Genomic DNA, 27,613 nt, shown 5'->3' with positions numbered 1-27,613 from the left:
ACCTGTTACCAATGGCTGTGAACGTCAGTTGACAAATGACTGATGCTGGTGTTATTAGAAGTCAGTACCATTAGAAATAGAATTAACATTTCGGCCATATTGAGTGAATCCATGATTGTATCATTTAAATTGCAGTGGGGCTTTTCCCCTTCTTGTAATTCTATTTCTATGGCCAGGACAACTCCAGAAGAATGTGAGGGGGCTGGCTTGTTTTGGTCGTTGTTCTCCTACACACTCTTTGGTCCTCGGTTCAGGATGAAAATGGTCCATTGTACGAGATATGTATGGTCGTATTTTGATCATCTTCTGTAAACAATTACATGCAAAATATATTATTATGGACCAGAATATGGGAAATGAATTACACAAAATTGGCATCAATCAAGAGACTGGATCAGGACCCGCTGTGTTCATTTCAGTAGCAGTTTCGTCCATTTCATAACTGAGGTCTATCAGCTGTTGTATTAAAAGATCAGTCTGACAGTCCCCATTGACCATGACAGGAGCAGGAAGTCATTGCTTAGAACCGGTCAAGTGGCTCTTTTACATATTAAAGGGTATTTAAAGCAGCACTTAATGAACAGTGACTCCATGTGGAATCCACGTGCCTCTCATAGCGCTGCACCCTCACACACATCCCAATCCAGGTTCATATGCATAGCATTGGTAGATGGTTCCTCGTCTGCATCTCTGACGGAAGGTCAAGGAACCAATCCCCTTTCAACACCGAGATCAAGACACCCTATAATCTTCCTCTGGCTCTGTATTTCTCCTCCTGTGTCACCGAGATGAAATCTTGTGATTCTCATTAAGACCTGTTCAAGATTCCAAGAGCGCGTGCCAGTTGCACACCTGCTGTCCCCCGGCCTCCTTCATCTGGCTCCAGTGGGCCTGCTGCTCCTCTCCAGTGCTGTTGAGCCCCAGGGACACCCAGCCCACCCTCTCCCTGGCCTTCATGCTGCTCCTCCGGCTGTACACGGACACCACCAGGGAGACCTCGGACAGCTGGAAGAGGGCCACCTGGAAGACGAGAGATGGGGTGGGTTGTAAACAGGGTCCATGTATGCAAAATGTATTATTTAATATCTCTTCCCTCCCTCACCTGGAAGACAAAGGTCTCCTTGTAAGTGGGGTTGGGCTGGCCGCGGCAAACTGACGTCTTGCACTTGGACATCTCCTTGCCCTTGGAGTCGAGCATGGTCAGCTTCACGTAGGTGTCTGGGGAAGGGAGGAGGAAGATGGTGAGAGGCTGCCATCTAGTGGAGAATAATACAAAATGGCGTATTGCAGAAGAAGATCTTCAAGTCATGTATAGTCTATTGTAATTCCATTGTTTCGTGCCTGTAAGTGATTCTGGTGATATCTTGTATATGTATGCCCCTGTGGAATCAGTATATATGCTGGACTGTGTACCATGGGGCGCTGAGGTTTGTTACCAACTCCAAAGCCCTCACTCATCACTGTACGCTCTGTGAGAGTGGGCTGGATCTCCTTAGCTCTTCTGAGATTTAATCATTGGTAGGTTTATATATATATATAGATAGCCAGCTACCATTTTACTTGTGCTATGTAGCTACATTGTCCGGCAGACAAACTATTGCCTGCGCTCACCGGACTGTGTTTTGTTGATTGTGCCTAAGGCCGTACAGAGCTATATGGTAAAAAGCTTTCCAGTTCTCTGCCTCTTTGACCTGGAACGAGCTTCAAAGGGTCGTGAAATAACAGGAGCCGTCCCTTTAAATGGGTTTAAAGCTAGGTTAAACACTACAATGGAAAATAAAGTGTGTGTGACGGGGAGGGGTTGTTTTGACCCCTTGTCGCACCACGCTTTCCCAATACATCTTGCTGTTCAATGTGTAAATTCATGTTTTTAAACTGTATTGCGTTGTTTTATGTTGAAAATGCTATTTTGGCCAGGTCTCTTGTAAAAGTGATTGTTAATCTCAACGAGACTAACCTAGTAAAATAAAAAATTGTGTTGACCCACAATAGAATACGAATTGCTTTTTGATACCAGCCATTTTTTTGGGGTTCTTTTTCACGATAAAATATGTAGAGGGATTGGTGTTAAATGCGAAAGACACATTTCAGTTGTACAACTGACTAGGTATCCCCCTTTCCCAACATTATCAGTAGACCCAGAGAGGAACAGACAGTGACTCTGGTATAGATAGAGGTACATGGATTGATAACAGTGGGCTCACCTCTCATGATGTAAAGTTGTCCCCCGATGAACCGTTTCATACAACAGAACAGACCACCTGGGGGACACCACACAGAGGGAGGAAAGAAGAGAGAAGACCGTATGACGACTGAAGTAAATAGCTGGTAGATGCAAAAATAGGAATAAGAACAAGTATTCAGTTCTATGGATTTGAATGCTAATCTACCCAACTACTCCAAAACATTATCACAGACACAACAGGAAAATAGACGTGTTATTTGTCCACTCACTGGGAGGTTTGTCTGAGGCTGTGTTTTTGAAGTGGCTGCCCTGGATGACCTCTGCAGAGAGCCTACCAGTGGTGGCGTTGTAGATGAGGCCCAGTAGAATTTCTGGGGAGGAGTCCCTGGTGGAACGGTAGGATAGAGCCCCTGCACTACGGGACACACTCACCAACGACCCACAGCCCTGTAGGGAGAAAGGAGAGGATGGACAACACCACATGCAGAGTTCGAGGCAGGTGGGAATTAGTACAATGCAACTGAATGGCTTGGATTGGGTGAGACTATGCTTTGTCTAAAGCAGCCGGCTCTCTCGTCTGGTTTTCAAGCGCCACAGGAGAGCACAAAACAACCGCTGATTTTAATTGGCTGATCTCTCAGTCCATCACCTTTGAGTGTAGATGGGCAACTTTGATGGGTGGGAGCAAACAATCGAAACTCATCATGAGAAGCCGCAGTGGCTCGCCGGTCAGTGTACCCACATCCATACCCACACATGCAGTCAGAGATGGCCTTAGCCTTGCGAGCAAAACATTTTAGCAGCCTCTCTCTTGACAGAGGAGAGAAAAGTTTTAGAGATAATTTGCTGCTGATAATTTTCTACACATTTTGCCATGGGGTGTAGAGACAATGTTGCAGTTTTATACATATGTATTCACCCCCTTTGCTATGAAGCACCTAAATAAGGTTTGGTGCAAGCAATTACCTTCAGAAGTCACAATTAGTTAAATAATGTCTACCTGTGTACAATCTAAGTGTCACATGATCTCAGTGTGTATATATATATATATATATATATATATATATATACACACACACACCTGTTCTGAAATGCCCCAGAGTCTGCAACACCACTAAGCAAGTGAAACCATGAAGAACAAGGAGCTCTCCAAACAGGTCAGGGACAAAGTTGTGGAGAAGTACAGATCAGGGTTGGGTTATAAAAAAATATAAGAAACTTTGAACATCCCACGGAGCACCATTAAATCCATTATTAAAAAATGGAAAGAATATGGCACCACAACAAACCTGCCAAGAGAGAGGCAACCACCAAAAATCATGGACCAGGCAAGGTGGGCATTCATCAGAGAGAAAACAAAGAGACCAAAGATAACCCTGAAGGAGCTGCAAAGCTCCACAGCAGAGATTGGAGTATCTTGTCCATAGGACCACGTTAAACCGTACACTCCACAGAGCTGGTCTTAACGGAAAAAAATAAGGAAATATGTGCCAAATGGTATGTGGGAGACTCCCAAACATATGGAAGGTACTCTGGTCAGATGAGACTAAAATGGAGTTTCTTGGCCATCATGGAAAATGCTATGTCTAGTGCAAACCCAACACCTCTCATCATTCCCACAGTGAAGCATGGTAGTGGCAGCATCATGCTGTGGGGATGTTTTTCATCAGCAGGGACTGGGAAACTGGTCAGAATTGAAGGAATGATGGATGGTGCTAAATACAGGGAAATTCTTGAGGGAAACCTGATTCAGTCTACCAGAGATTTGAGACTGGGACGGAGGTTCACCTTCCAGCAGGACAATGACAATATGAATACTGCTAAAGCAACACTTGGGTGGTTTAAGGTTGAAACATTTAAATGTCTTGGAATGGCCAAGTCAAAGCCCAGACCTAAATCCAATTGAGAACCTATCCAACTTGAAGGAGCTGGAGCAGTTTTGCCTTGAAGAATGGGCAAAAATGTCAGTGGTTAGATGTGCCAAGCTTATAGAGACATACCCCAAGAGACTTGCAGCTGTAATTGCTGCAAAAGGTGGCTCTACAAAGTATTGACTTGGGGGGGTGAATAGTTATGCACACTCAAGGTTTCTGTTTTTTCTGTTTCATTCCTTGTTTGTTTTACAATAAAAATGATTTTGCATCCTCTAAGTGGTAGGCATGTTGTGTAAATCAAATGATCCAACCCCCCCCCACAAATCTATTTTAATTCCAGGTAGTAAGGCAACAAAATAGGAAAAATACCAAGATACAGTGCCTTGCGAAAGTGTTCGGCCCCCTTGAACTTTGCGACCTTTTGCCACATTTCAGGCTTCAAACATAAAGGTATAAAACTGTATTTTTTTGTGAAGAATCAACAACAAGTGGGACACAATCATGAAGTGGAACGACATTTATTGGATATTTCAAATTTTTTTAACAAATCAAAAACTGAAAAATTGGGCGTTCAAAATTATTCAGCCCCCTTAAGTTAATACTTTGTAGCGCCACCTTTTGCTGCGATTACAGCTGTAAGTCGCTTGGGGTATGTCTCTATCAGTTTTGCACATCGAGAGACTGAAAATTTTTCCCATTCCTCCTTGCAAAACAGCTCGAGCTCAGTGAGGTTGGATGGAGAGCATTTGTGAACAACAGTTTTCAGTTCTTTCCACAGATTCTCGATTGGATTCAGGTCTGGACTTTGACTTGGCCATTCTAACACCTGGATATGTTTATTTTTGAACCATTCCATTGTAGATTTTGCTTTATGTTTTGGATCATTGTCTTGTTGGAAGACAAATCTCCGTCCCAGTCTCAGGTCTTTTGCAGACTCCATCAGGTTTTCTTCCAGAATGGTCCTGTATTTGGCTCCATCCATCTTCCCATCAATTTTCTTCCCTGTCCCTGCTGAAGAAAAGCAGGCCCAAACCGTGATGCTGCCACCACCATGTTTGACAGTGGGGATAATGTGTTCAGGGTGATGAGCTGTGTTGCTTTTACGCCAAACATAACGTTTTGCATTGTTGCCAAAAAGTTCAATTTTGGTTTCATCTGACCAGAGCACCTTCTTCCACATATTTGGTGTGTCTCCCAGGTGGCTTGTGGCAAACTTTAAACAACACTTTTTATGGATATCTTTAAGAAATGGCTTTCTTCTTGCCACTCTTCCATAAAGGCCAGATTTGTGCAATATACGACTGATTGTTGTCCTATGGACAGAGTCTCCCACCTCAGCTGTAGATCTCTGCAGTTCATCCAGAGTGATCATTGGCCTCTTGGCTGCATCTCTGATCAGTCTTCTCCTTGTATGAGCTGAAAGTTTAGAGGGACGGCCAGGTCCTGGTCTGATACTGTGGTCTGATACTCCTTCCATTTCAATATTATCGCTTGCACAGTGCTCCTTGGGATGTTTAAAGCTTGGGAAATCTTTTTGTATCCAAATCCGGCTTTAAACTTCTTCACAACAGTATCTCGGACCTGCCTGGTGTGTTCCTTGTTCTTCATGATGCTCTCTGCGCTTTTAACGGACCTCTGAGATTATCACAGTGCAGGTGCATTTATACGGAGACTTGATTACACACAGGTGGATTATATTTATCATCATTAGTCATTTAGGTCAACATTGGATCATTCAGAGATCCTCACTGAACTTCTGGAGAGAGTTTGCTGCACTGAAAGTAAAGGGGCTGAATAATTTTGCACACCCGATTTTTCAGTTTTTGATTTGTTAAAAAAGTTTGAAATATCCAATAAATATCGTTCCACTTCATGATTGTGTCCCACTTGTTGTTGATTCTTCACAAAAAAATACAGTTTTATATCTTTATGTTTGAAGCCTGAAATGTGGAAAAAGGTCGCAAAGTTCAAGGGGGCCGAATACTTTCGCAAGGCACTGTAATTTATCTGAGTGGACATCATACAAATCAGGTTACTTCTTCTTGGCAAGAAATTGCACAAACAGACCCCGACCACATACACAGACACACAGTTGTGTATTGCTACACTAAATTGGGGACCAACAATTGATGCCCATTCAAAATCCCATTTTCCCTAAACCTAACCTTAACTCCTAAACCTAATCATTTTCCTTTTTAGGACCGGCCAAATGTCCTCACTTGTCCGAAATCTCTTTTCTGGTCCTCACAAGTATAGTAAAACAAACATACACACACCCCTTTTTACCCCTATCTTCGCAGTCACTCACCATTAGTGCAGTGCCAGGCTCCAGTGTAACGGGCAGCGCCATCTTGCCCTGCAGGTTGAGTTTAGTCAAATAGAAAACCTTCTCGCCCAACACCTAACATAAATAATAATATAATAATATATGCCATTTAGCAGATGCTTTTATCCAATTTGACTTACAAGAATTATTGCATACATGCTTGTTTTTCCCCCAAACCTTCTCCTTCTTCATCCTCCTGACGCTGTAGAGGCGGAACCGGACGGCGTGGTCCGCCAGTGTCTCCTGCTCCATCCGGGAGAAGCGGAAGGTCTCTGTGAACACTGGGCACGGCCCCCTCTGCACCCCCGTCTTGGCCCGCTGCTTCTTAGTGGGCAGTAAAACCAGGTGTACCTACATACAGTGCATTCGGAAAGTATTCAGACCCCTTGACTTTTTACACATTGTTAGGTCATTGCCCTATTCTAAAATATATTCCATTGTTATTTCCCCCTCATCAATCTACACACAATACCTCATAATGACAAAAGCAAAAACAGGTTTTTAGAAATGTTTGCAAATGTATAAAAATAAAAATAACTTAAATATCACATTTGCATAAGTATTTAGACCCTTTCCTCAGTACTTTGTTGAAGCAACTTTGGCAGCAATTACAGTCTTGAGTATGACGCTACAAGCTTGGCACGCCTGTATTCGGGGAGTTTCTCCCATTCTTTACTGCAGATCCTCTCAAGCTCTGTCAGGTTGGATGGGAAGCGTTGCGGCACAGCTATTTTCAGGTTACTCCAGAGATGTTCGATCGGGTTCAAATCCGGTCTCTGGCTGGGCCACTCAAGGACATTCAGAGACTTGTCCCCGAAGCCACTCCTGCGTTGTCTTGGCTGTGTGCTTAGGGTCGTTGTCCTGTTGGAAGGTGAACCTTCACCCCAGTCTGAGGTCCTGAGTGCTGTCACGATGTGGTCTTTTGGGTGTATATTGTGGCCCCCCATCAGGTTTACTTCTGAATGTTGTATAAGATGGATGAATAAGTAAAATAATACTTTTGGAAAGATAATGTGATAAAGTCTTCTAAATGACAATTGGTTGTTTTATGGGAACTTATGCACAGTCAGTAGCCATGCCCAGGTGGGCACAAACATGATGAGACGGCCCTTTTCTACTCAAGAATAAAAGCCCCTGTGGCACAATTCACAGTAGACCACGCAAACCACGGTGTAAGCTAAGGTTGCAAACGGTTGAATTCCTAAGACCAAAACATGTCTGGTGACGCTAGTGTGTGAAGTGGTTTAAACTACTACTCTACCAGAGGACAAGACCAGAGAACGTGGAGATCATTCCCACGTTGAAATGGCAAAGAAATCTACAAACTAAAGAATAATTATTCAGAATGCAGCTGTTTAAATACTTTAGTCTGGTAAATGCATCTGATTCAAAGAAGATTTCCAAATGGAACTCTGAAGTATCCATTATAACAACTACTACAGACCGAGTTCTGGGGAACACAACCAGAGACTTTTCTGTCAACTCTCTCCAGCAGATGGACCGGCGACCACAGAGAGAGACAAGACATATACGCTCGTAAATATGTAAATTGCTTCCAAATTTTTCCAATGAGTGGTCGTTCATGTAAAGTATTAGCAATTTCTATGAGTGTAGTTATCAGCTATGAGTTTCATGCTCTGGAGTGGTCCACACCCCCTTTCCTTTGTCTACCAAGCCGTCATATCGGTTTTGTCCGCTAGGGACTTTTTCTTTGTATCATGCAGTACCCCACGTATTAACTAATTGTGTGTGTTTTCATGTTTTTCTGTGATTTGATTAATTAGTTAGTAAATAAATAATTAAGCCAATTTGTATATAGCTGATTCATAATTTATGCTAGGGTTCGTGCAGATATCCAAGGGTTTGCGACGTTCAGTAATGACAACTGATGAGGTACAATACATTAATAAGCGACTGTTTTGTTATGAAAATATCTTAGAGTCGATTCGGGAAATAGAGACACTACAAAAATGTTCCCATGGTGCCCCGACTTCTTAGTTAATTAAAGTATACATGAGTACTTTAAATCACATAATAATAATAATAATAATAATAATAATAATAATAATAATAATAATAACTACACATAGAGAATTGATTTGATAAAATAACAGTCTTCACATTAATGATAGTCACAGACACAACAGTGTTCTGGAGCAGGTTTTCATCAAGGATCTCTCTGTACTTTGCTCCGTTCATCTTTCCCTCGATCCTGACTAGTCTCCCAGTCCCTGCCACTGAAAAACATCCCCACAGCATGATGCTGCCACCCCCATGGTTCACCGTAGGGATGGTGCCAGGTTTCCTCCAGACATGACGCTTGGCATTCAGGCCAAAGAGTTCAATCTTGGTTTCATCAGACCAGAGAATCTTGTTTTTCATCATCTGAGAGTCTTTAGGTGCCTTTTGGCAAACTCCAAGTGGGCTGTCATGTGCCTTTTACTGAGGAGTTGTTTACATCTGGCCACTGTACCATAAAGGCCTGATTGGTGGAGTTCTGCAGAGATAGTTGTTCTTCTGGAAGGTTCTCCCATCTCCACAGAGAAACTGGAGCTCTGTCAGAGTGACCATAGGGTTCTTGGTCACCTCCTTGACAGAGGCCCTTCTCCCCTGATTGCTCAGTTTGGCCAGGTAGCCAGCTCTAGGAAGAGTCTTGGTGGTTCCAAACTTCTTGCATTTAAGAATGTTGAAGGCCACTATGTTCTTGGGGACCTTCAATGCTGCAGAAATCTTTTGGCACCTTCCCCAGATCTGTGCCTCGACACAATCCTGTCTCGGAGCTCTACGGACAATTCCTTTGACCTCATGGCTTTGTTTTTGCTCTGACATGCACTGTGAACCGTGGGACGTTTATATAGACAGGTGTGTGCCTTTCCAAATCATTTCCAATCAATTGAATTTACCTCAGGTGAACTCCAGTCAAGTTGTAGAAAGATCAAGGATGATCAATGGAAACAGGATGCAGCTTCGCTTAATTTTGAGTCACATAGCAAAAGGTCTGAATACTTATGTAAATAAGGTATTTCTGTTTGTTTTTTAATATAAATTCACAACATTTTTATAAAACTGTTTTTGTCCTGCAGGTTTCCAGTCCAAACCTCACCTAACATACCTGATTCAGCTCGTTTGGTCTTGGTGAACGGCTAACAAGTAGAATAAGGTGTTCTAAATGAAGGTTGGAGTAAAAACCTACAGGTGGTAGATCTCCAGGAGGAGAGTTTGGTAGAATGCTTTATAGCTTGCTGTAGGCATGCATGAGCCTTCATAATGTCTTCTAATGTATTATCTCTCTTTTTGTATAATTCACCGTAACTTAAGCTGAAGCAGATGCTCTCATCCAGGGTGACTTGCAGTCAGTGCTGGCAACTAAGGTAGTAGGTACAATCACATATCACAATCATTGAAAGTAAAGCTTTCTTGGAAAATAAACGCTTGTAGCAAGTGCTAGTGAGAAAATATGTTTACGTGTGAGAGCAAGTACGACAAGTACAACAGTAAAGTTTTTCACCTGCCACGCGATGTTGCCTGTCTGTTTGAGCACGGGGATGTCGGTTGCCGCAGTGACAGTGACGGCGAGGTGTTGCTTGCCCGAGTCATACTCGAAGGCCACGTCCAGCGTGCCGTACTTAGCCAGTGGCTCGGGCTCATAGCCACCGGGGAGCTGGGAGGGTGAACCATCCTGTGAGTGAGGGGGAAGGGGTGAGAGGGAGAGAGATAATGAAAATATGAATCTTTTAGTCATCTATGACATCACAGAGTGAGAGTAGATATAGTCCCTTAGAGCACTGGGTGAAGGGCAGATGGGATGGTGAACCATCTTGTGAGAGGGGGGAGAGCGAGGAGAGAGAGAGAGAGAGAGAGAGAGGGGAGAGAGAGAGAGGGGGAGAGGAGAGAGAGAGTGGGGGGAGAGGAGAGAGAGAGAGAGAGAGATTGGGGGGGAGGAGAGAGAGAGAGGGAGAGAGAGAGAGAGGGGGAGAGAGAGAGAGGGGGAAGAGAGAGAGAGGGAGAGAAGGAGAGAGAGAGAGAGGGGAGAGAGAGAGAGAGGGAGAGAGAGAGGGAGGGGGAGAGAGAGAATTATAAGATTCATTTTAATGCATAAAACCACAAGGTACAAGTTAGCTAAGCGATTCTGGAAAGACAGGATAATCTTCCACACATATTTGTCTTAATATTAACTAAATGTGAAATACATATTTTGATAGATCAAAGTATTAGCTTTCACACCATGTTATTTCTCATAAAATGCAACTATATGGATTTCTGTCAACTCCGTCAGACACTATCAAAGGCATTTCACCAGCAAGTGTTTACAGGCCTTGATCAAATATGTCATACAAATCTCCAAACTCATTTTTGTTTTATAGCACTATTAAATGCACCAGAGCAAATTTCTTAAGCATTTTGGCATCTTTTTCTAGATTTAAAACATTTAAAAAAAACATGTATTAAGCAAACAGATCTAGCACAGCAAATGCTTCCATTGTTTGAGGATATGCTGAAGAACAGTGATATATATATATTTTTTTTTATATTTTTTCAAGATATTGAGGGGTGAGCCATCAGTGACGTAGTTGACAAGGCACTTACGGAGTTGACAACAGATTCTCAAAACAGATTTTTGCCTCTACGAATAAAAGTTCAATACAAACACTTGTAAAATATGGAATCCCAATAAAACCTTTACTTTACAGACCATGAGTGGTCATGTTGCACTGCATGTAATGAGGACATGAATAAGGGGTCCTTATGATAACTGATCCTGCTCTTTCCGGATTTTTTACAAAACTGACCAAATCTCCACACATCTTTTATGAATCGTAGTTTTGAGAAAATTATTTTTTAATGTCACAGAGGGCTTTTGAAAGAAACGACATGATATAATTTTTCAGTAAATGTTCATTATTGCCATTTATATATATATATATATATATATATATATATATATATATATATATATACAGTTGAAGTCGGAAGTTTACATACACTTAGGTTGGAGTCATTAAAACTCGTTTTTCAACCACTCCACAAATTTCTTGTTAACAAACTATAGTTTTGGCAAGTCGGTTAGGACATCTACTTTGTGCAAGACACAATTTTCAACAATTGTTCAAAGACAGATTATTTCACTTATAATTCACTGTATCACAATTCCAGTGGGTCAGAAGTTTACATACACTAAGTTGACTGTGCCTTTAAACAGCTTGCAAAATTCTGGCTTTAGAAGCATCTGATAGACTAATTGACATCATTTGGGTAAATCGGAGGTGTACCTGTGGATTTATTTCAAGGCCTACCTTCGAAATCAGTGCCTCTTTGCTTGACATCATGGGACAATCAAAAGAAATCAGCCAAGACCTCAGAAAAAAACTGTAGACCTCCACAAGTCTGGTTCAGGCTTGGGAGCAATTTCCAAATGCCTGAAGGTACCACGTTCCTCTGTATAAACAATAGTACGCAAGGATAAACACCATGGGACAACGCAGCAATCATATCGCTCAGGAAGGAGATGCGTTCTGTACCATAGAGATGAACGTACTTTTGTGTGAAAAGTGTAAATTAATCCCAGAACAACAGCAAAGGACCTTGTGAAGTATCTATATCCACAGTAAAAACGAGTCCTATATCGACATAACCTGAAAGGCCGCTCAGCAAGGAAGAAGCCACTGCTTCAAAACCACCATAAAATAGCCAGACTAAGGTTTGCAACTGCACATGGGGACAAAGATCGTACTTTCTGGAGAAATGTCCTCTGGTCTGAGATGTTGTTTCAATATATCCACATAATTTTCCTTCCTCACGATGCCATCTATTTTGTAAAGTGCACCAGTCCCTCCTGCAGCAAAGCACCCCCACAACATGATGCTGACACCCCCGTGCTTCACAGTTGGGATGGTGTTCTTCGGCTTGCAAGCTGATGATGAAACAAAAATAGAACTGTTCAGCCATAATGACCATCGTTATGTTTGGAGGAAAAAGGGGGAGGCTTGCAAGCTGAAGAACACCATCCCAAATGTGAAGCACGGGGGTGTCAGCGTCATGTTGTGGGGGTGCTTTGCTGCAGGAGGGACTGGTGCACTTTACAAAATAGATGGCATCGTGAGGAAGGAAAATTATGTCGATATATTGAAGCAACATCTCAAGACATCAGTCAGGAAGTTAAAGCTTGGTCGTAAATGTGTCTTCCAAATGGACAATAACCCCAAGCATACTTCCAAAGTTGTGGAAAAATGGCTTAATGACAACAAAGTCAAGGTATTGGAGTTGCCATCACAAAGCCCTGACCTCAATCCCATAGAAAATTTGTGGGCAGAACTGAAAAAGCGTGTGTGAGCAAGGAGGCCTACAAACCTGACTTAGTTACACCAGCTCTGTCAGGAGGAATGGGCCAAAATGCACCCAACTTATTGTGGGAAGCTTGTAGAAATGAGTGTATGTAAACTTCTGACCCACTTGGAATGTGATTAAATAAATAATTCTCTCCACTATTATTCTGACAATTCACATTCTTAAAATAAATTAGTGATCCTAACTGACCTAAGACAGGGAATTTTTACTAGGATTAAATGTCAGGAATAGTTCAAAACTGAGTTTAAATGTATTTGGCTAAGGTTTATAACTTTTTTTTTATTTTTATAACTTCCGACTTCAACTTTATGTATATATGTGTGTGTGTATATATACACATACATACACACACACTACCCTTCAAATGTTTGGGCTCACTTAGAAATGTTCTTGTTTTTGAATGAAAAGTACATGTTTTGTCCATTAAAATAATGACTATTGTAACTGGAAACGGCAGATTTTTTTTATGGAATATCTACATAGGCGTACAGAGGCCCATTATGAGCAACCATCACTCCTGTGTTCCAATGGCACGTTGTGTTAGCTAATCCAAGTTTATAATTTTAAAAGGCTAATTGATCTTTGGAAAACCCTTTTGCAAATATGCTAGCACAGCTGAAAACTGTTGTTCTGATTAAAGAAGCAATCAAACTTGCCTTCTTTAGACTAGTTGAGTATCTGGAGCATCAGCATTTGTGGGTTCGATTACAGGCTCAAAATGGCCAGAAACAAAGCGCTTTCTTCTGAAACTCAGTCTATTCTTGTTCTGAGAAATTAAGGCTATTCCATGCAATAAACTGCCAATAAACTGAAGATCTCATACAACGCTGTGTACTACTCCCTTCACAGAACAGCGCAAACTGGCCCTATCCAGAATAGAAAGAGGAGTGGGAGGCCCCGGTGCACAACTGAGCAAGAGGACAAAGTACATTAGAGTGTCTAGTTTGAGAAACAGACGCCTCACAAGTCCTCAACTGGCAGCTTCATTAAATAGTACCCGCAAAACACCAGTCTCAACGTCAACAGTGAAGAGGCGACTCCGGGATGCTGGCCTTCTAGGTAGAGTTCCTCTGTCCAGTGTCTGTGTTCTTTTGCCTATCTTAATCTTTTATTTTTATTTGCCAGGCTGAGATATGGCAACTCTGCCTAGAAAGCCAATAGTCATTAACAACATTAACAATGTCTACACTGTATTTCTGATCAATTTGAGGTTAATTTAATGGGCATTTTAATGGACATTTCAAAGTGACCCCAAACTTTTGAACGGTAGTGTATACTGTATATATCGAAAGTATTTAGAAAATTCTCTCAAAAATATTTTCCTTATAACATTCCCCTGAATGTACATTTTAAGCTCAAATAATGCAACATAATAAAATACAGTTTCCCTGCCAGACAAGGATTGTCCCGACTTTCAAGAATCCCTGAGCTAATTTCCAGCTATTCTATTATTTTTGAGAGACATGTGTATTCCACCCCCTCCCCCCTCGCCTTGTGGAGTTTGTGCTACGCCAGTGAGCTTGCTCAGGTAGTGTCGGCATGCCCGGCTAGCATGACACAGTGTCCTATGGGAAATGCTAACAGTCTGGTGCATGAGTGTCTTTGTCCTAGCTCACCTCTGGTCCCAGGATGGCAGTGCTGTCACTAGGTACATCCTCATCATAGCCCTTGTTGAGGTAACTCGCAGTGTCCTGGTCAACGCTGGCCTTGCTGGATCGCCGTGTACCATTGCCGTCAGGGTTCGACTCCCCCAGACCCCCTACCTCCGACCGCGAGAGAGACACCCGGACCGGTCTATCCTCGTCCTGATACGGGGGAGGCTGGTTCTCGTTGAGGGGGGAGCCCCGTCTCATCCGCTGGATATTGTTGGCTGTGGAACAGAGTGATGGATACGATTCATCTGTGACTTAGTAAACATCTCGGATGTGTGTGTATGTGTGCATGCATGTATGTTGTCACATCAATGAGTTTCTCACTTTGTCCAATGGAGGCTTCACTGCTGTGATGGCTGGTGTGTTTCTGTCTGTTATCCCAGACTGAGGCTCTGTGCTGGGCTGAGGATTCAGAGTGTCTCCCTGGTCTGTCCTCCTCACTATCGTCCTCAGAGCCATGTTCTGGGCAGCTCTGGTCTGGACAAACAGATACACACACAAGATCATAGTACATCATCACAATCAGTCAACATAAGACACACCTCCACTCACAGACCACAGAGGATGTGTCCTCGCAAAAAATGGAAGGATTTTTTTTTTTTTACCCTGTTCCACAAATGTATTTCATGTTCTCCAGTTAGGGGATGTATTAGACAGCAGACTGATAAGAATGGATACTACACTTGATCTTAGCCGAACGTCAGAGAAGAGAAGTATCATATTTCTTACTGGTAAGCTATTCCTCTGTGTCCACGATATCACATCTACAACACTCATTTGAGAGAAATAGTTAAATCTGTGAGGAGAAAGAAGTGAAAGTGTAAACATGACAGCTACAGACAGATGTATTTGGATCCATCCATGACTGTTAAAATAGGATTTGTTTTCAGTTTTAGAACCCATGACTTCAGTTAATTAATGTCACAGACAGACATGAAGAGTAGAAGAGAATAAGAGATCCAGAGAGATCTCACCTTTATCCCCTCTCTTCTTCTTCTTCTTCTTCTTCTTGTTCTCTTTCTTCCCTTTCCCCTTCTTATTCTTCACCTCACGCTCTTTCTTCTTTCCCTCAGAAGCGGGAGATACAGAGGCTTCAGTCTCATTCTGCTCTCCGTCTCCCTCGGGGCTCACCTCATTCTCCTCCTTTTCAGTTTCCCCCTTCTTTTAATTTTTGGATGCTCTCGACTCTTCCTCGGGGCAAGGAGACTGTGGAGGATCGCTATGGTCGTCACTGGTGGACCCCATTGGATTTGTCCTCTTTCTGGCCCTCGTTGTTCTGACAAGCAGTGTGGTTCTCTTTAGGGGACAAGCTGGTTTCTATATCTTCAGGCTCTTCCTTGATGGTCTCCCCAAGGCTATTTTCCTTTTCCTCCACCTGCTTCAGCCTCTCCTCCTCCTTCTTCTCCGCCTTCCTCTTCTCCTTCTCCTCCTTCTTCCTTTTGTCTTCTGGTTCCTTGTCCCCCGCAGAACTCTCCCTTGGTTTTACAGCTCGCCAGCCTCCATCTTTCCACACCCATTCCAAGTGGGCTGGAAGATAGTCCTCTGCGGTCACTTCACTCGATTGGTTGTTCTTCAAACCATAGTCACTGGATTGGTTGAGCTTGGAGCTTTAGTCTGTTAGGCTTGAGCAGGCCTCTGAAGCCTGCCGCTTGATTTTGCTCCTCACTGACTCGGCCATCCCTTCCTGGGCCTTCCCGTCCTTGCTGTCCTGGCCCCCCTCTGCCCTATCTGCAGCCTCCTCCTCCTCTGTCTGCACCTTCTTGATGACCTGGTCGCTGAGCTCGGTCAGCTGGTCACTAACGCTGTAGGTGGCATCAGTGACAGCGCTGGCGAGGTCGTCCACTGTGCTGCTGACTGAATCCAAGATGGAGGAGATGCTGACCGATGGTATGTTCTGACCGAAGCTCTGGAAGAACGCCATGTTGGTTGGATTTGCTGATGGCTGTGGCTGCTGTCCTTCTACACACTGTCTGTTGTGTTCTAGAGTATATCATAATCACAGCTCTGGCAGGGACATTTGGTTCATGAGAGTGTGTAGGAAAGGTATTACTATCTGAAATCCATGACTTACACTTTATACATGTATGAGGAGGACAATTTGTGGTTGGGAATAGGGATCATGTATATTCACAACATTCTCACCCACAAGCATGTATCTCAACAGTGATTATGAGAGTTTTAAGTTGCCAGTCAGATTATATACAGTGCATTCGTAAAGTATTCAGACCTCTTGACTTTTTCCACATTTTGATGCGTTACAGCCGTATTCTAAAATTGATTAAACACATTTTTTCCCTCATCAATCTACACACAATACCCCCAAATTATAAAGCAAAAACAGGTTTTGCAAATGTGTATTTAAAAAAAACTGATATCACATTTTGTCACGCCCTGACCTTAGAGAGCCGTTTTATTTCTCTATTTGGTTAGGTCAGGATGTGATTTGGGGTGGGCATTCTATGTTGTCTTTTTCCCTGTTTTTGGCCGAGTATGGTTCCCAATCAGAGGCAGCTGTCTTTCGTTGTCTCTGATTGGGGAGCATACTTAGGCAGCCCTTTTTCCCACTTTCTGTTGTGGGATCTTGTTTTTGTTGCTGGTTTAGCGCTACATTACTTTACGTGTCATTTATATTTCTTGTTTTTTTGGGTTGTACCATTTAAATAAATTCAAAATGTACGCCTACCACGCTGCACCTTGGTCTCATTCCGACGACAGCTGTAACAGAAGATCCCACCACAGAAGGACCAAGCAGCGTGGTCAGGAGGAATGGACCTAGGAGGAGATTTTAGATGGGAAAGGACCCTGGGCGCAGGCTTGAGGGTATTGCCGTCCGAAGGAGGAGATGGAGCTAAAGCGGAGCGGCGACGTTACGAGGAGTTGGAAGCGAAGCTAGCACGAGAGGCAGCCCCAAACATCAGGGTTCAGACCGGAGTCAGGGTTCAGACCTGAGCCAACTTCCCGTGTTTACCATGGGGAGTGAGTGACTGGTCAAGCACCGTGTTATCCAGTTCTGCTCACCATGCCTTCGGTGCGCAGCCCCAGCCCGGTGCGCTCTCTGCAAGCTCCCCACAGTTGCCGTGCTAGAGTGGGCATTAAGCCAGGAGAGATTGTGCCGGCTCAGCGTTCCTTGCCTCCGGTGCGTCTCTTCGGCCCAGGTTGTCCTGCACCAGCTCTACGCACAATATCCCCAGTTCGCCAGCACAACCCAGTGCGGCCTGTTCCAGCTCCCTGCACTTGCCGGGCTAAGGGGGGTATCCAGCCAGGACGAGTTTTGCCAGCTCTGCGCTCCAGACCTCCGGTGCGCCTCCACGGTCCAGTGTGTCCTGCGCTGGCTCTACGCACTATGCCTCCAGTGCGCCGTCATAGCCCAGTGCATCCGGTACCAGCTCTCCACACTCACCAAGCTAGAGTGGGTATCCAGCCAGGATGTGTTGTGGCAGCTCCACTCACTAGGCTGCCAGTACGTCTCATCAGTCCGGTGGTACCTGTTCCAGCTCCACGTATGAAGCCTCCAGGGATGATCCAAGGCCCGAAGCCTCCAGTGATAATCCATGGCACGAAGCCTCCAGTGATGATCCATGGCCCGAAGCCTGTAGCGACGGTCCCCAGTCCGAAGCCTCCAGCGACGGTCCCCAGTCTGAAGACTCCAGCAACAGTCCCCAGTCCAAAGCCTCCAGCGACGGTCCCCAGTCCGGAGCCCCAGCGACGGTCCGCAGTCCGGAGTGTCCAGCGACGGTCCGCAGTCCAGAGTCTTCAGCGACGAGTTGCAGTCCAGATTGTCTCCGGCTATCTTTCATTGTCTCTGATTGGGGAGCATACTTAGGCAGCCCTTTTATCCACTTTCTGTTGTGGGATCTTGTTTTTGTTAGTTGCTGGTTTAGCACTACATTAATTTACGTGTAGTTTATCTTTCTTGTTTTGTTTTTTTTTCTTCATTTAAATAAATAAAAAATGTACGCCTACCACGCTGCACCTTGGTCTCATTCCGACGACAGCCGTAACACATTTACATAAGTATTCAGAACCTTTACTCAATACTTTGTTGAAGCACCTTTGGCAGTGACTTTAGGTCCTGAGCGCTCTAGAGCAGGTTTTCATCAAGGATCTCTCTGTACTTTTCTCCGTTCATCTTTGCGTCGATCCTGACTAGTCTCCCAGTCCCTGCCACTGAAAACATCCCCACCACCATGCTTCACCGTAGGGATGGTGTCAGGTTTCCTCCAGATATAACACTTGGCATTCTGGCCAAAGAGTTCAATCTTGGTTTCATCAGACCAGAGAATCTTGTTTCTCATTGTCTGAGAGTCTTTAGGTGCCTTTTGACAAACTCCAAGCGGGCTGTCATGTGCCTTTTACTGAGGAGTGGCTTTCGTCTGGCCACTCTACCATAAAGGACTGATGGGTGGAGTTCTGCAGAGATGGTTGTCTTTCTGGAAGGTTCTCCCATCTCCACAGAGGAACTCTAGAGCTCTGTCAGAGTGACCATTGGGTTCTTGGTTACCTCCTTGACCAAGGCTCTTCTCCCCTAATTGCTCAGTTCTAGGAAGAGTCTTGGTGGTTCCAAACTTCTTTCATTTAAGAATGATGGAGGCCACTGTGTTGTTGGGGATCTTCAATGCTGCAGACATTTTTGGTACCCTTCCCCAGATCTGTGCCTCGACACAATCCTGTCTCGGAGTTCTACGGACAATTCATTTTTGCTCTGACATGCACTGTCAATTGTGGGACCTTATATAGACAGGTGTGTGCCATTCCAAATCATGTCCAATCAATTGAATTTACCACAGGTGGACTAAAATCAAGTTGTAGAAACATCTCAAGAATGATCAATGGAAACAGAATGCACCTGAGCTCAATTTTGAGTCTCATAGCAAAGGGTCTTAATACTTAGGTAAATAAGATATTTCTGTTTTTTCTTTTTAATAAATTTGCTAAAATGTCTGTAGAAAATATTATTTTCAATTCAGAACTAGGCTTAATCTTGGTCCGAGAAACTATCTCAGGCTCATTGAACAATAAACAAACTGTTTACAGACTTTGCATGTTATACACCTTGACGTGTTTACCTTGCTGGTCGGGCCTATAGTCATCCAGACATGACAGGTCGCTTGTGCTCTCCACAGACAGCTTGTTGCTGAGGTAAAGAAAAAAGAGAGCCATCACGCCCATGAAGGCTGCAATGGAGGACAGGACCCCTAGCAGCTCAGGAGACACTGAGTAGAGAGAGAGGGGGGGAGACAAACATACATAGACATAAAGGAAGAGGGGGAGAAGACAAACAGAGACAAATGAAGGAGACAGTGTGAGAATGCGCCCTAGTGAATGAGTTGAGAAACCCGATAGCTTCCCCATTATGGTACAGTTTAGTTTGTGAATGAGTTGAGAAACCCGATAGCTTCCCCATTACGGTACAGTTTAGTTTGTGAATGAGTTGAGAAACCCGATAGCGTCCCCATTACAATACAGTTCAGTTCGTGAATGAGTTGAGAAACCCGATAGCGTCCCCATTACAATACAGTTCAGTTCGTGAATGAGTTGAGAAACCCGATAGCTTCCCCATTACGGTACAGTTCAGTTCGTGAATGAGTTGAGGAACCCGATAGCGTCCCCATTACGGTACAGTTCAGTTCGTGAATGAGTTGAGAAACCCGATAGCTTCCCCATTACGGTACAGTTCAATTCGTGAATGAGTTGACAAACCCGATAGCGTCCCCATTACAATACAGTTCAGTTCGTGAATGAGTTGAGAAACCCGATAGCGTCCCCATTACGGTACAGTTCAGTTCGTGAATGAGTTGAGAAACCCGATAGCATCCCCATTACAATACAGTTCAGTTTGTGAATGAGTTGAGAAACCCGATAGCGTCCCCATTACAATACAGTTCAGTTCGTGAATGAGTTGAGAAACCCGATAGCGTCCCCATTACAATACAGTTCAGTTCGTGAATGAGTTGAGAAACCCGATAGCTTCCCCATTACAGTACAGTTTGTGAATGAGTTCAGAAACCCGACAGCGTCCCCATTACGGTACAATTCAGTTCGAGAATGAGTTGAGAAACCAGATAGCGTCCCCATTACGGTACGATTCAGTTCGAGAATGAGTTGAGAAACCCAATAGCTTCCCCATTAAGGTACAGTTCAGTTCGTGATTCATTTTTCACTTCAAAGGCTCAGCAGACACTTATTCAGGCCAACAATACCTCATGTTACTAAGCAGCCTCCCACTGTTCTTGCCGATGTGTTATTTTTAACAGAGACCTCTGAGGCATTGAGTTTCACTGATTAAGCAGATACCGGGACAAACAGGGCACAAATAGCTTTCAAGGGAAATCCACGTCTCACGCCATCAATTGTGTCGATCCATCTAAATGCTTCAACCCCAAATGAATGGAAAGAGTATAGCACTAAATAAGATCTGAAAATGATATGGTGCTTATCTTTCCCATTACTTTTTGGGTTGTCGTTAGAATTGTCGTTATGGAAACAGGGTAGTTAATGGATAATATACAGGCCATGGAATAGCCACAGGTGCATGAGTGGGCGTTCGATTACAAAAATAACACAGAGATGCCAGAAAAGCTCGGAAAACACACCAAGAGTCCACGAGAGCCTCCATTTCGATCTGATATGCACATTCACTGCCACAGAACAATTCAGAAACACTGAGAATAATTCAGCAACGTTGAAGGGTCATTGGCAGAGTATCGTGGGCGGACGTTCATCAATATGAAAACGTCTATTGCCTGAGGAGTGAAGGCCTTACAGCTCTCGCTCACACTACATCTCCACAGGAAAAGGTGCACCATTCATCCAACCCTGGCTGAATTTAGAAGGAACTACTTCTCGTGGACTATCTCTTCTTCTCACCATGGCAACAGGCAGAGACCACTGAAGCCTGAGAACAGACAAGAAGTAGTGGCTTCTCCTGTCTCCTCCTCCTCCTCCTCCCAAAACGGATAGACTGATAGTCAAAGCTCAGCAGAAAGAGTGAAAGAAAGGGAGAGATAAAAATAACAATAACCCACATGCATAGCTCACCTTCTCCATTCGATTGTGTATGTGTCTCAACTGCTTCACACCTAGGCTATGGTGAATTATTCCATTCTGTCAAAACACCAGTGTTGTGTGCTGTTCCCCTTAGTGGTAATCCGGTTATCCAATACAATTATTCAGTCTAACACAAAAATAAATAAATAAATCGGTTATGATCCTAATATTGAGTCCAACGTAACCAAAAGCTGTAACAACGCTTCGAGACCATAAGGTGATCTTTCGTGTTTGGTCAAAAATTCCTTGATTCTTCTCAACACCCAACACCGTTACAGTACCTATCCTCTCTCACTGAAGACAATTCTAGTAATTGAGTCAAATTAGGTCCTGAAGTGAACCTGAAGTCCAATTGCCAGGCTTAACTGTCCTGTGCTGTATGTCCCTGTCCCTGACCTGAGTGCGGTGGTGACACTTCATAAGCTACTGCTGTTTGCATGTCAACTGCTCCTAAATAATTCAAACACCTGCAGTAACCGGATGCCTCTCTCATTGACAGATGCTGGTGGACCTTTAGCCATTAGCTAGCCCCATGCTAACATGACCCGAGCCTGTGTTCACAAAGTCTCAGAGTGCTGATAGAGGATCAGTTATGCCTTTTAGAGATGAATGAATATGATTATATGGACAGGGAGAGCTGATCCTAGATCAGCACTCGTAGTGAGATGCTGTTGTCCCGCTCTGCACTCACTAAGGATTACTGTTATAAGGCAATAGAGGCTGATGGTGAGTGAAGTCATGGACACTGGACTTATTCATCTCATACTGACAGATGGGATGAGCTCGTATGATGAGTTTCCAAAGCAGCTGAGTGTGTGTGTGTGTGTGTGTGTGTGTGTGTGTGTGTGTGTGTGTGTGTGTGTGTGTGTGTGTGTGTGTGTGTGTGTGTGTGTGTGTGTGTGTGTGTGTGTGTGTGTGTGTGTGTGTGTGTGAGAGCATGGGTGGATGTGAATGGGTAGGGGTGTGTGTGTGCGTGCATGCATGTGTTTGTGTGTGCGTATGTACAGTACGTGCATGTGCGTGCATGTGTTTGTGTATGTGTGTGTGTGTTGTGTTTTCCCAAGGGCAATCTATGAACCGAGCATCAGAGAAAGAAAACAACAAGCGCGTTCTGCTGTAAAGTATGTGAACTTGAACTCCCAAGCCTCAGGGCGACATCTGTTTTCCAGATAACTGACACAATATTCTGTTCACACAAAAAAAAAAAAAAAACACTAATTAAAAGTAAAAGACCATGAACGTTTGACATTCCACTAATGGAATATATGTCAACAGCCGAGTTACTCTGACAAATGTGTACCATGTTTGTCCACAAAATTCGAATGAAAAAAAGAGAGTCTACGATATGACATTTAAATACTGATGAAAAGAAAACTGCCATATTTATTCTAGTATTTCCTCTTTGCATAATTCGCTGTTTACATTCAGATAAAACAAAAACGTTTCATTGTCACATACACCAGATAAGTGCAGCGAAATGTGTTGTTTTACAGGGTCAGTCATAGCAGTCCAGCACTCCTGGAGCAAATGAAGGTTAAGTGCTTTGCTCAAGGGCACATGGACTGGCCTACCACTCTAACCGCTAGACCACCTGCCACCCGACTAGCTGAGCATGGTAGCAATGGCAATATCCTTTTTCAGGACCCAGTATCAGAGTGCCATTGTATGCGTGTTTGAGGTTACTAAGGAAATGTAGGGCACGCATATTTAAACGCAATTGGTTAATCTGAAAACGTTGCCCCCCATATACGAAACAAAACCTCTGTGGTAAATAAATAATGACTACTATTGCCTTCTCTGGAGAAGAGGTCTAAAACTTGATTCACACACCAGTGGAGGCTGGTGGGAGGAGCTATAGGAGGACAGGCTCATTGTAATGGCTGAAATGGAACGGAGTCAAACGTGGTTTCCATATGTTTGGTACCGTTCCATAAATTCCATTCCAGCCATTACAATGAGCCTGTCCTCCTATAGCTCCTCCCACCAGCCTCCTCTGTCACACACAGATATAGAATCTTCTAGAAGTGTGTAACAATAGAGTAGCCAACTCTATACTCGAAAGATACAAACAAGCAAAACAGATAGCCAAGTGCTTTGATGGAGCCATCTCCCTGCTTTTAGGGGGATACAAGTACAGTCAAGCAAACAGTCAAGGAAGCATAGAGTACAGTAGAGTACAGACAGACAAACAGAGCAACCCCCCTGATCTTACCTCGTCTGGCACAGATGAGCTCATGCACCCCACAGCTCCTCCCACCACCACCTAAGGGGTAAGTAAAGGGATACGAGCGTCAGGGGTCAGGGGTTAAGAAATTGCTCTGGCTCCTATGTCAACTCCTCCTCAGGCTACTGAGGCAGGCAGATGTCACACTAATTAACTCGAGCCAACTAATCTCATGGGGTTATCAAGTGTTTAAGTACATTCAATTAGATGTATCAAGGCACTGTCCCATTACATAATGAGAAGGAATTCACTGGAGGAATTCACTAAAGGGTTCAATTCCTTATCTGTGAGGAATCACACATGAATGAGGGTTTAAAATCGAACAAAAACGTGTCTGTCCATTAAACCGTTGAATTTAAATGTTGAGAAGTAAAATAGAATAGAGAACACAGAGTATACTTATATACAGCGCATTCAGAAATATTCAGACCCCTTGACTTTTTCCACATTTTGCTACATTATATAAAGTATATACTTATGTAAATAAGGTATTTAAAAATAATAATAATAATACATTTGCAAAAAATTGAACAACCTGTTTTTGCTTTTTCATTATGGGGTATTGTGTGTAGATTGATGGGGGAAATGTTTTATTTAATCAATTTTAGATTAAGGCTGTAATGTAACAAAATGTGTAAAAAGTCAAGGGGTGTGAATACTTTCTGAACGCACTGTAAATAGATCAAAGTTCTTAACCCTGCATCCCAACCTTCACAAACTCATAGGACAATAAAGACAAACACGCACACAGGCACATGCAAAGTACACACACGTAGGCACATGCACTCATGCAACACACACATACTTGGCACTATGTCGTGTAGGAATTACTTTTCTGAGTGGCTACAGAGAGAGTGTACTATAGTTCTTAGTCGCATAGTAGCTCAGGCTCTTGACCCTCAAACGACCCTCTCACTACTGAATGTGTACTATACTCCCTATGGAGTGTGAGTTTACAGAGACAGAGCACACACGGGAAGTTCACATTGAAGGAGGAAATCGAACTACATCACTGAGGTCAATAAGGCAGCAAGGGCAGTCAGGGCACTGAGGTAACCTCTCAGTCAGGGCACTGAGGCAACCACTCTCAGTCAGGGCACTGAGGCAACCACTCTCAGTCAGGGCACTGAGGCAACCACTCTCAGTCAGGGCACTGAGGCAACCTCTCAGTCAGGGCACTGAGGCAACCACTCTCAGTCAGGGCACTGAGGTAACCTCTCAGTCAGGGCACTGAGGCAACCTCTCAGTCAGGGCACTGAGGCAACCTCTCAGTGAGGGCACTGAGGCAACCTCTCTCAGTCAGGGCACTGAGGCAACCACTCTCAGTCAGGGCACTGAGGTAACCTCTCAGTCAGGGCACTGAGGCAACCCTCTCAGTCAGGGCACTGAGGCAACCTCTCTCAGTCAGGGCACTGAGGCAACCTCTCTCAGTCAGGGCACTGAGGCAACCTCTCTCAGTCAGGGCACTGAGGCAACCTCTCTCAGTCAGGGCACTGAGGCAACCTCTCTCAGTCAGGGCACTGAGGCAACCTCTCTCAGTCAGGGCACTGAGGCAACCTCTCTGAGTCAGGGCACTGAGGCAACCTCTCTCATTTCATACAAATCAACCTCAACACTACTCTGTCTTGTGAGTCTAAGCCACTTGACTAACAGCTTGGTTAAAGCTTCCCTTCCCCGTGTTGACATTTTTGCAGAGGACAAAAACAAGAGGTTGCTCAAAGAGTGCAAAACAGGCTACTGCTTCAAAATGAATTATGTTTTTACTTTGGCAGTAGCCCTATATGACCAGTAGTGACTACTTTTTCTATCGCTCTCCGTTTCTATATTTGCCGTCAGCCGTCTAGCAAAAAATGTCAGGTAAAAACCAAAAGCACTTGAAAATAGGCAAATCTTTTATATCTTCATGCAATATCTGCAGCTTGCAGAAAATGCTTCCTATTTGCTCTCAACGCAATTTTCTGTTGAGCCGAAGCCTGCCTCAAAAAATTGGATATAGGTTACAAAAAAGCAATAGCTTAAGTAATTTAGAAACATTTTGTGTATTTACACCAATGACCAGTACAGTATAGACGAGCATTGGCTAAGGACCAGCACATTCACCAACTGACAGCTGACAATCTCTCCTCTCTCTTCCATCTCACAGCACCACATTTGCCAGGTGTGACTGCCGCACTTCCAATGCTGAGATGGGATCGCAACCAACCAACCTGCTAGTGAGTACACGTGACCAAGTAGCCCATAAATGCGTATGACATGCAGTATTGCCCAGAAGCAGGCATGCAGTTTTCAATCTAGACATTTTTAAAAAGATAAACTGACAGGTAGGCTACCATTGACAGCATTGATCTGACTGCACCACTCATAAAGTTCTGATCCCATTATCCTATAATACACTTCAACACTTACTCCTATTTCTAAGGAAGCATTTGTGTAGTCTATCAATATTTCGATACAGTCATGCATACGACTAAGCAAAGACAACGTAATGTCCGAGTCACATGTATGTTATTGGTCGCTGTCCACTTCAACACCACTTCGCGCGCATCCGGTGAAGGTACTGCAACATCCCTATTGCCTCTTGCGTCTAATTTTCAGCATCCCGTCTCGCTATGTAGGCTGCCTACAGCCCAAGCTGACGGGACAACGCAATGTGCATCTATATCATTACTAGACATCTATCTTGCTGAATTAATGGTACTGTCACTAAGCATTCTAACTATGTCCCATGCAAGTTAACGGTGTACTTACCATCAATCGCCATGATGTTCTGTTTCGGACTGGTCCAAGGCGAGGGGGTGAAAACTCGGGAGAAGTTATTCTTGTGTTTGAGGGAGGGGGGCATTGTTTGACGCTGTTCATCAGCACCGCACATTGAGTGTAGCCTACCTGTAGGTGCAATAAGAACGAGTCAATTATTTGCAATACATCGTTTAATAATTGTTCATTTGCATGATGGATTATGTATTCTTTTTTTAAGTGTATAGGTCAACATGAATTCATTATGTGTGTATCAAATAGGCTATTTTATGTTATGCATACTGTCGTAAAGTAAAAATGTTTGTAATATTTATACACTGAACAAAAAAATAAACGCAAAATGTAGTGTTGGTCTCATGTTTCATGACCTGAAATAAAGATGCCAGAAATGTTCCATACACACAAAATGTTCATTCTCTCAAATGGTGGACACAAATTTGTTTACATCCCTGTTAGTGAGCATTTCTCCTTTGCCAAGATAATCCATCCACCTGACAGGTGTGGCATATCAAATGGCTGATTAAACAGCATGATCATTACATGGGGCGGCAGGGTAGCCTAGTGGTTAGAGCATTAGACTAGTAATTGGAAGGTTGCAAGTTCAAATCCCTGAGCTGACAAGGTACAAATCTGTCGTTCTGAACAGGCAGTCATTGAAAATAAGAATTTGTTCTTAACTGACTTGCCTAGTTAAATAAAGGTAAAATAAATCAAACATAGTGCTGGAGACAATAAAAGGACACTCTAAAATGTGCAGTTTTGTCACACAACATAATGCCACAGATGTCTCAAGTTTTGAGGGAGTGTGAAATTGGCATGCTGACTTGTAGGATTATCCACCAGAACTACTGCCAGATAATTTAATGTTAATTTCTATACCATAAACTGCTTCCAACATTGTTTTAGAGAATTTGGCAATACGTCCGACCGGCCTCACAAATGCAGACCACATGTAACCAAGCCAGTCCAGGACCTCCACGTCTGGCTTCTTCACCTGTGGGATCATCTTGTGTAGTTTTCAATATTAATCAGTTTTCCCATTATTGCATGTTCTATTTTTTTGTGCTGGTATCAATTTTATTACAATGAATTAGTAATAATGCCAGATAAACAGTAACTATATAGCGGGCATTTGGCTTTATGCAAAAAGTAGCCAGATAATGTGCTTAAAATGTGTAGCCTGGGAACATTTGTATTTTTTTT

The 27,613-nt window shown here is 43.5% G+C and overlaps 1 protein-coding gene and 1 non-coding gene across 2 annotated transcripts; both read right to left on the bottom strand.

Annotated features, from left to right (window-relative positions):
- Positions 1-467: 467 nt before the first annotated feature.
- syt14b (synaptotagmin XIVb) lies at positions 468-26,495 on the bottom strand. The gene is made up of 12 exons (XM_035792614.2): positions 26,402-26,495; positions 23,642-23,692; positions 19,449-19,595; positions 14,707-14,859; positions 14,347-14,600; positions 9,894-10,064; positions 6,563-6,736; positions 6,368-6,460; positions 2,455-2,632; positions 2,205-2,261; positions 1,103-1,218; positions 468-1,020 (listed from the first exon to the last, which is right to left on the bottom strand). The coding sequence occupies exons 1-12, from the start codon at positions 26,493-26,495 to the stop codon at positions 820-822; spliced, it is 1,689 nt and encodes a 562-aa protein (XP_035648507.1). The 3' UTR covers positions 468-819.
- LOC118398913 (U2 spliceosomal RNA) lies at positions 14,910-15,095 on the bottom strand. Its single transcript, XR_004828734.1, has one exon. It is a non-coding gene; the product is annotated as a U2 spliceosomal RNA (small nuclear RNA).
- Positions 26,496-27,613: the final 1,118 nt, after the last annotated feature.

The sequence above is a fragment of the Oncorhynchus keta genome, chromosome 19 (genome assembly GCF_023373465.1).
Source record: "Oncorhynchus keta strain PuntledgeMale-10-30-2019 chromosome 19, Oket_V2, whole genome shotgun sequence".
Classification (NCBI taxonomy): Eukaryota; Metazoa; Chordata; class Actinopteri; order Salmoniformes; family Salmonidae; genus Oncorhynchus; species Oncorhynchus keta.
This window is presented reverse-complemented; position numbering and strand designations above follow the sequence as displayed.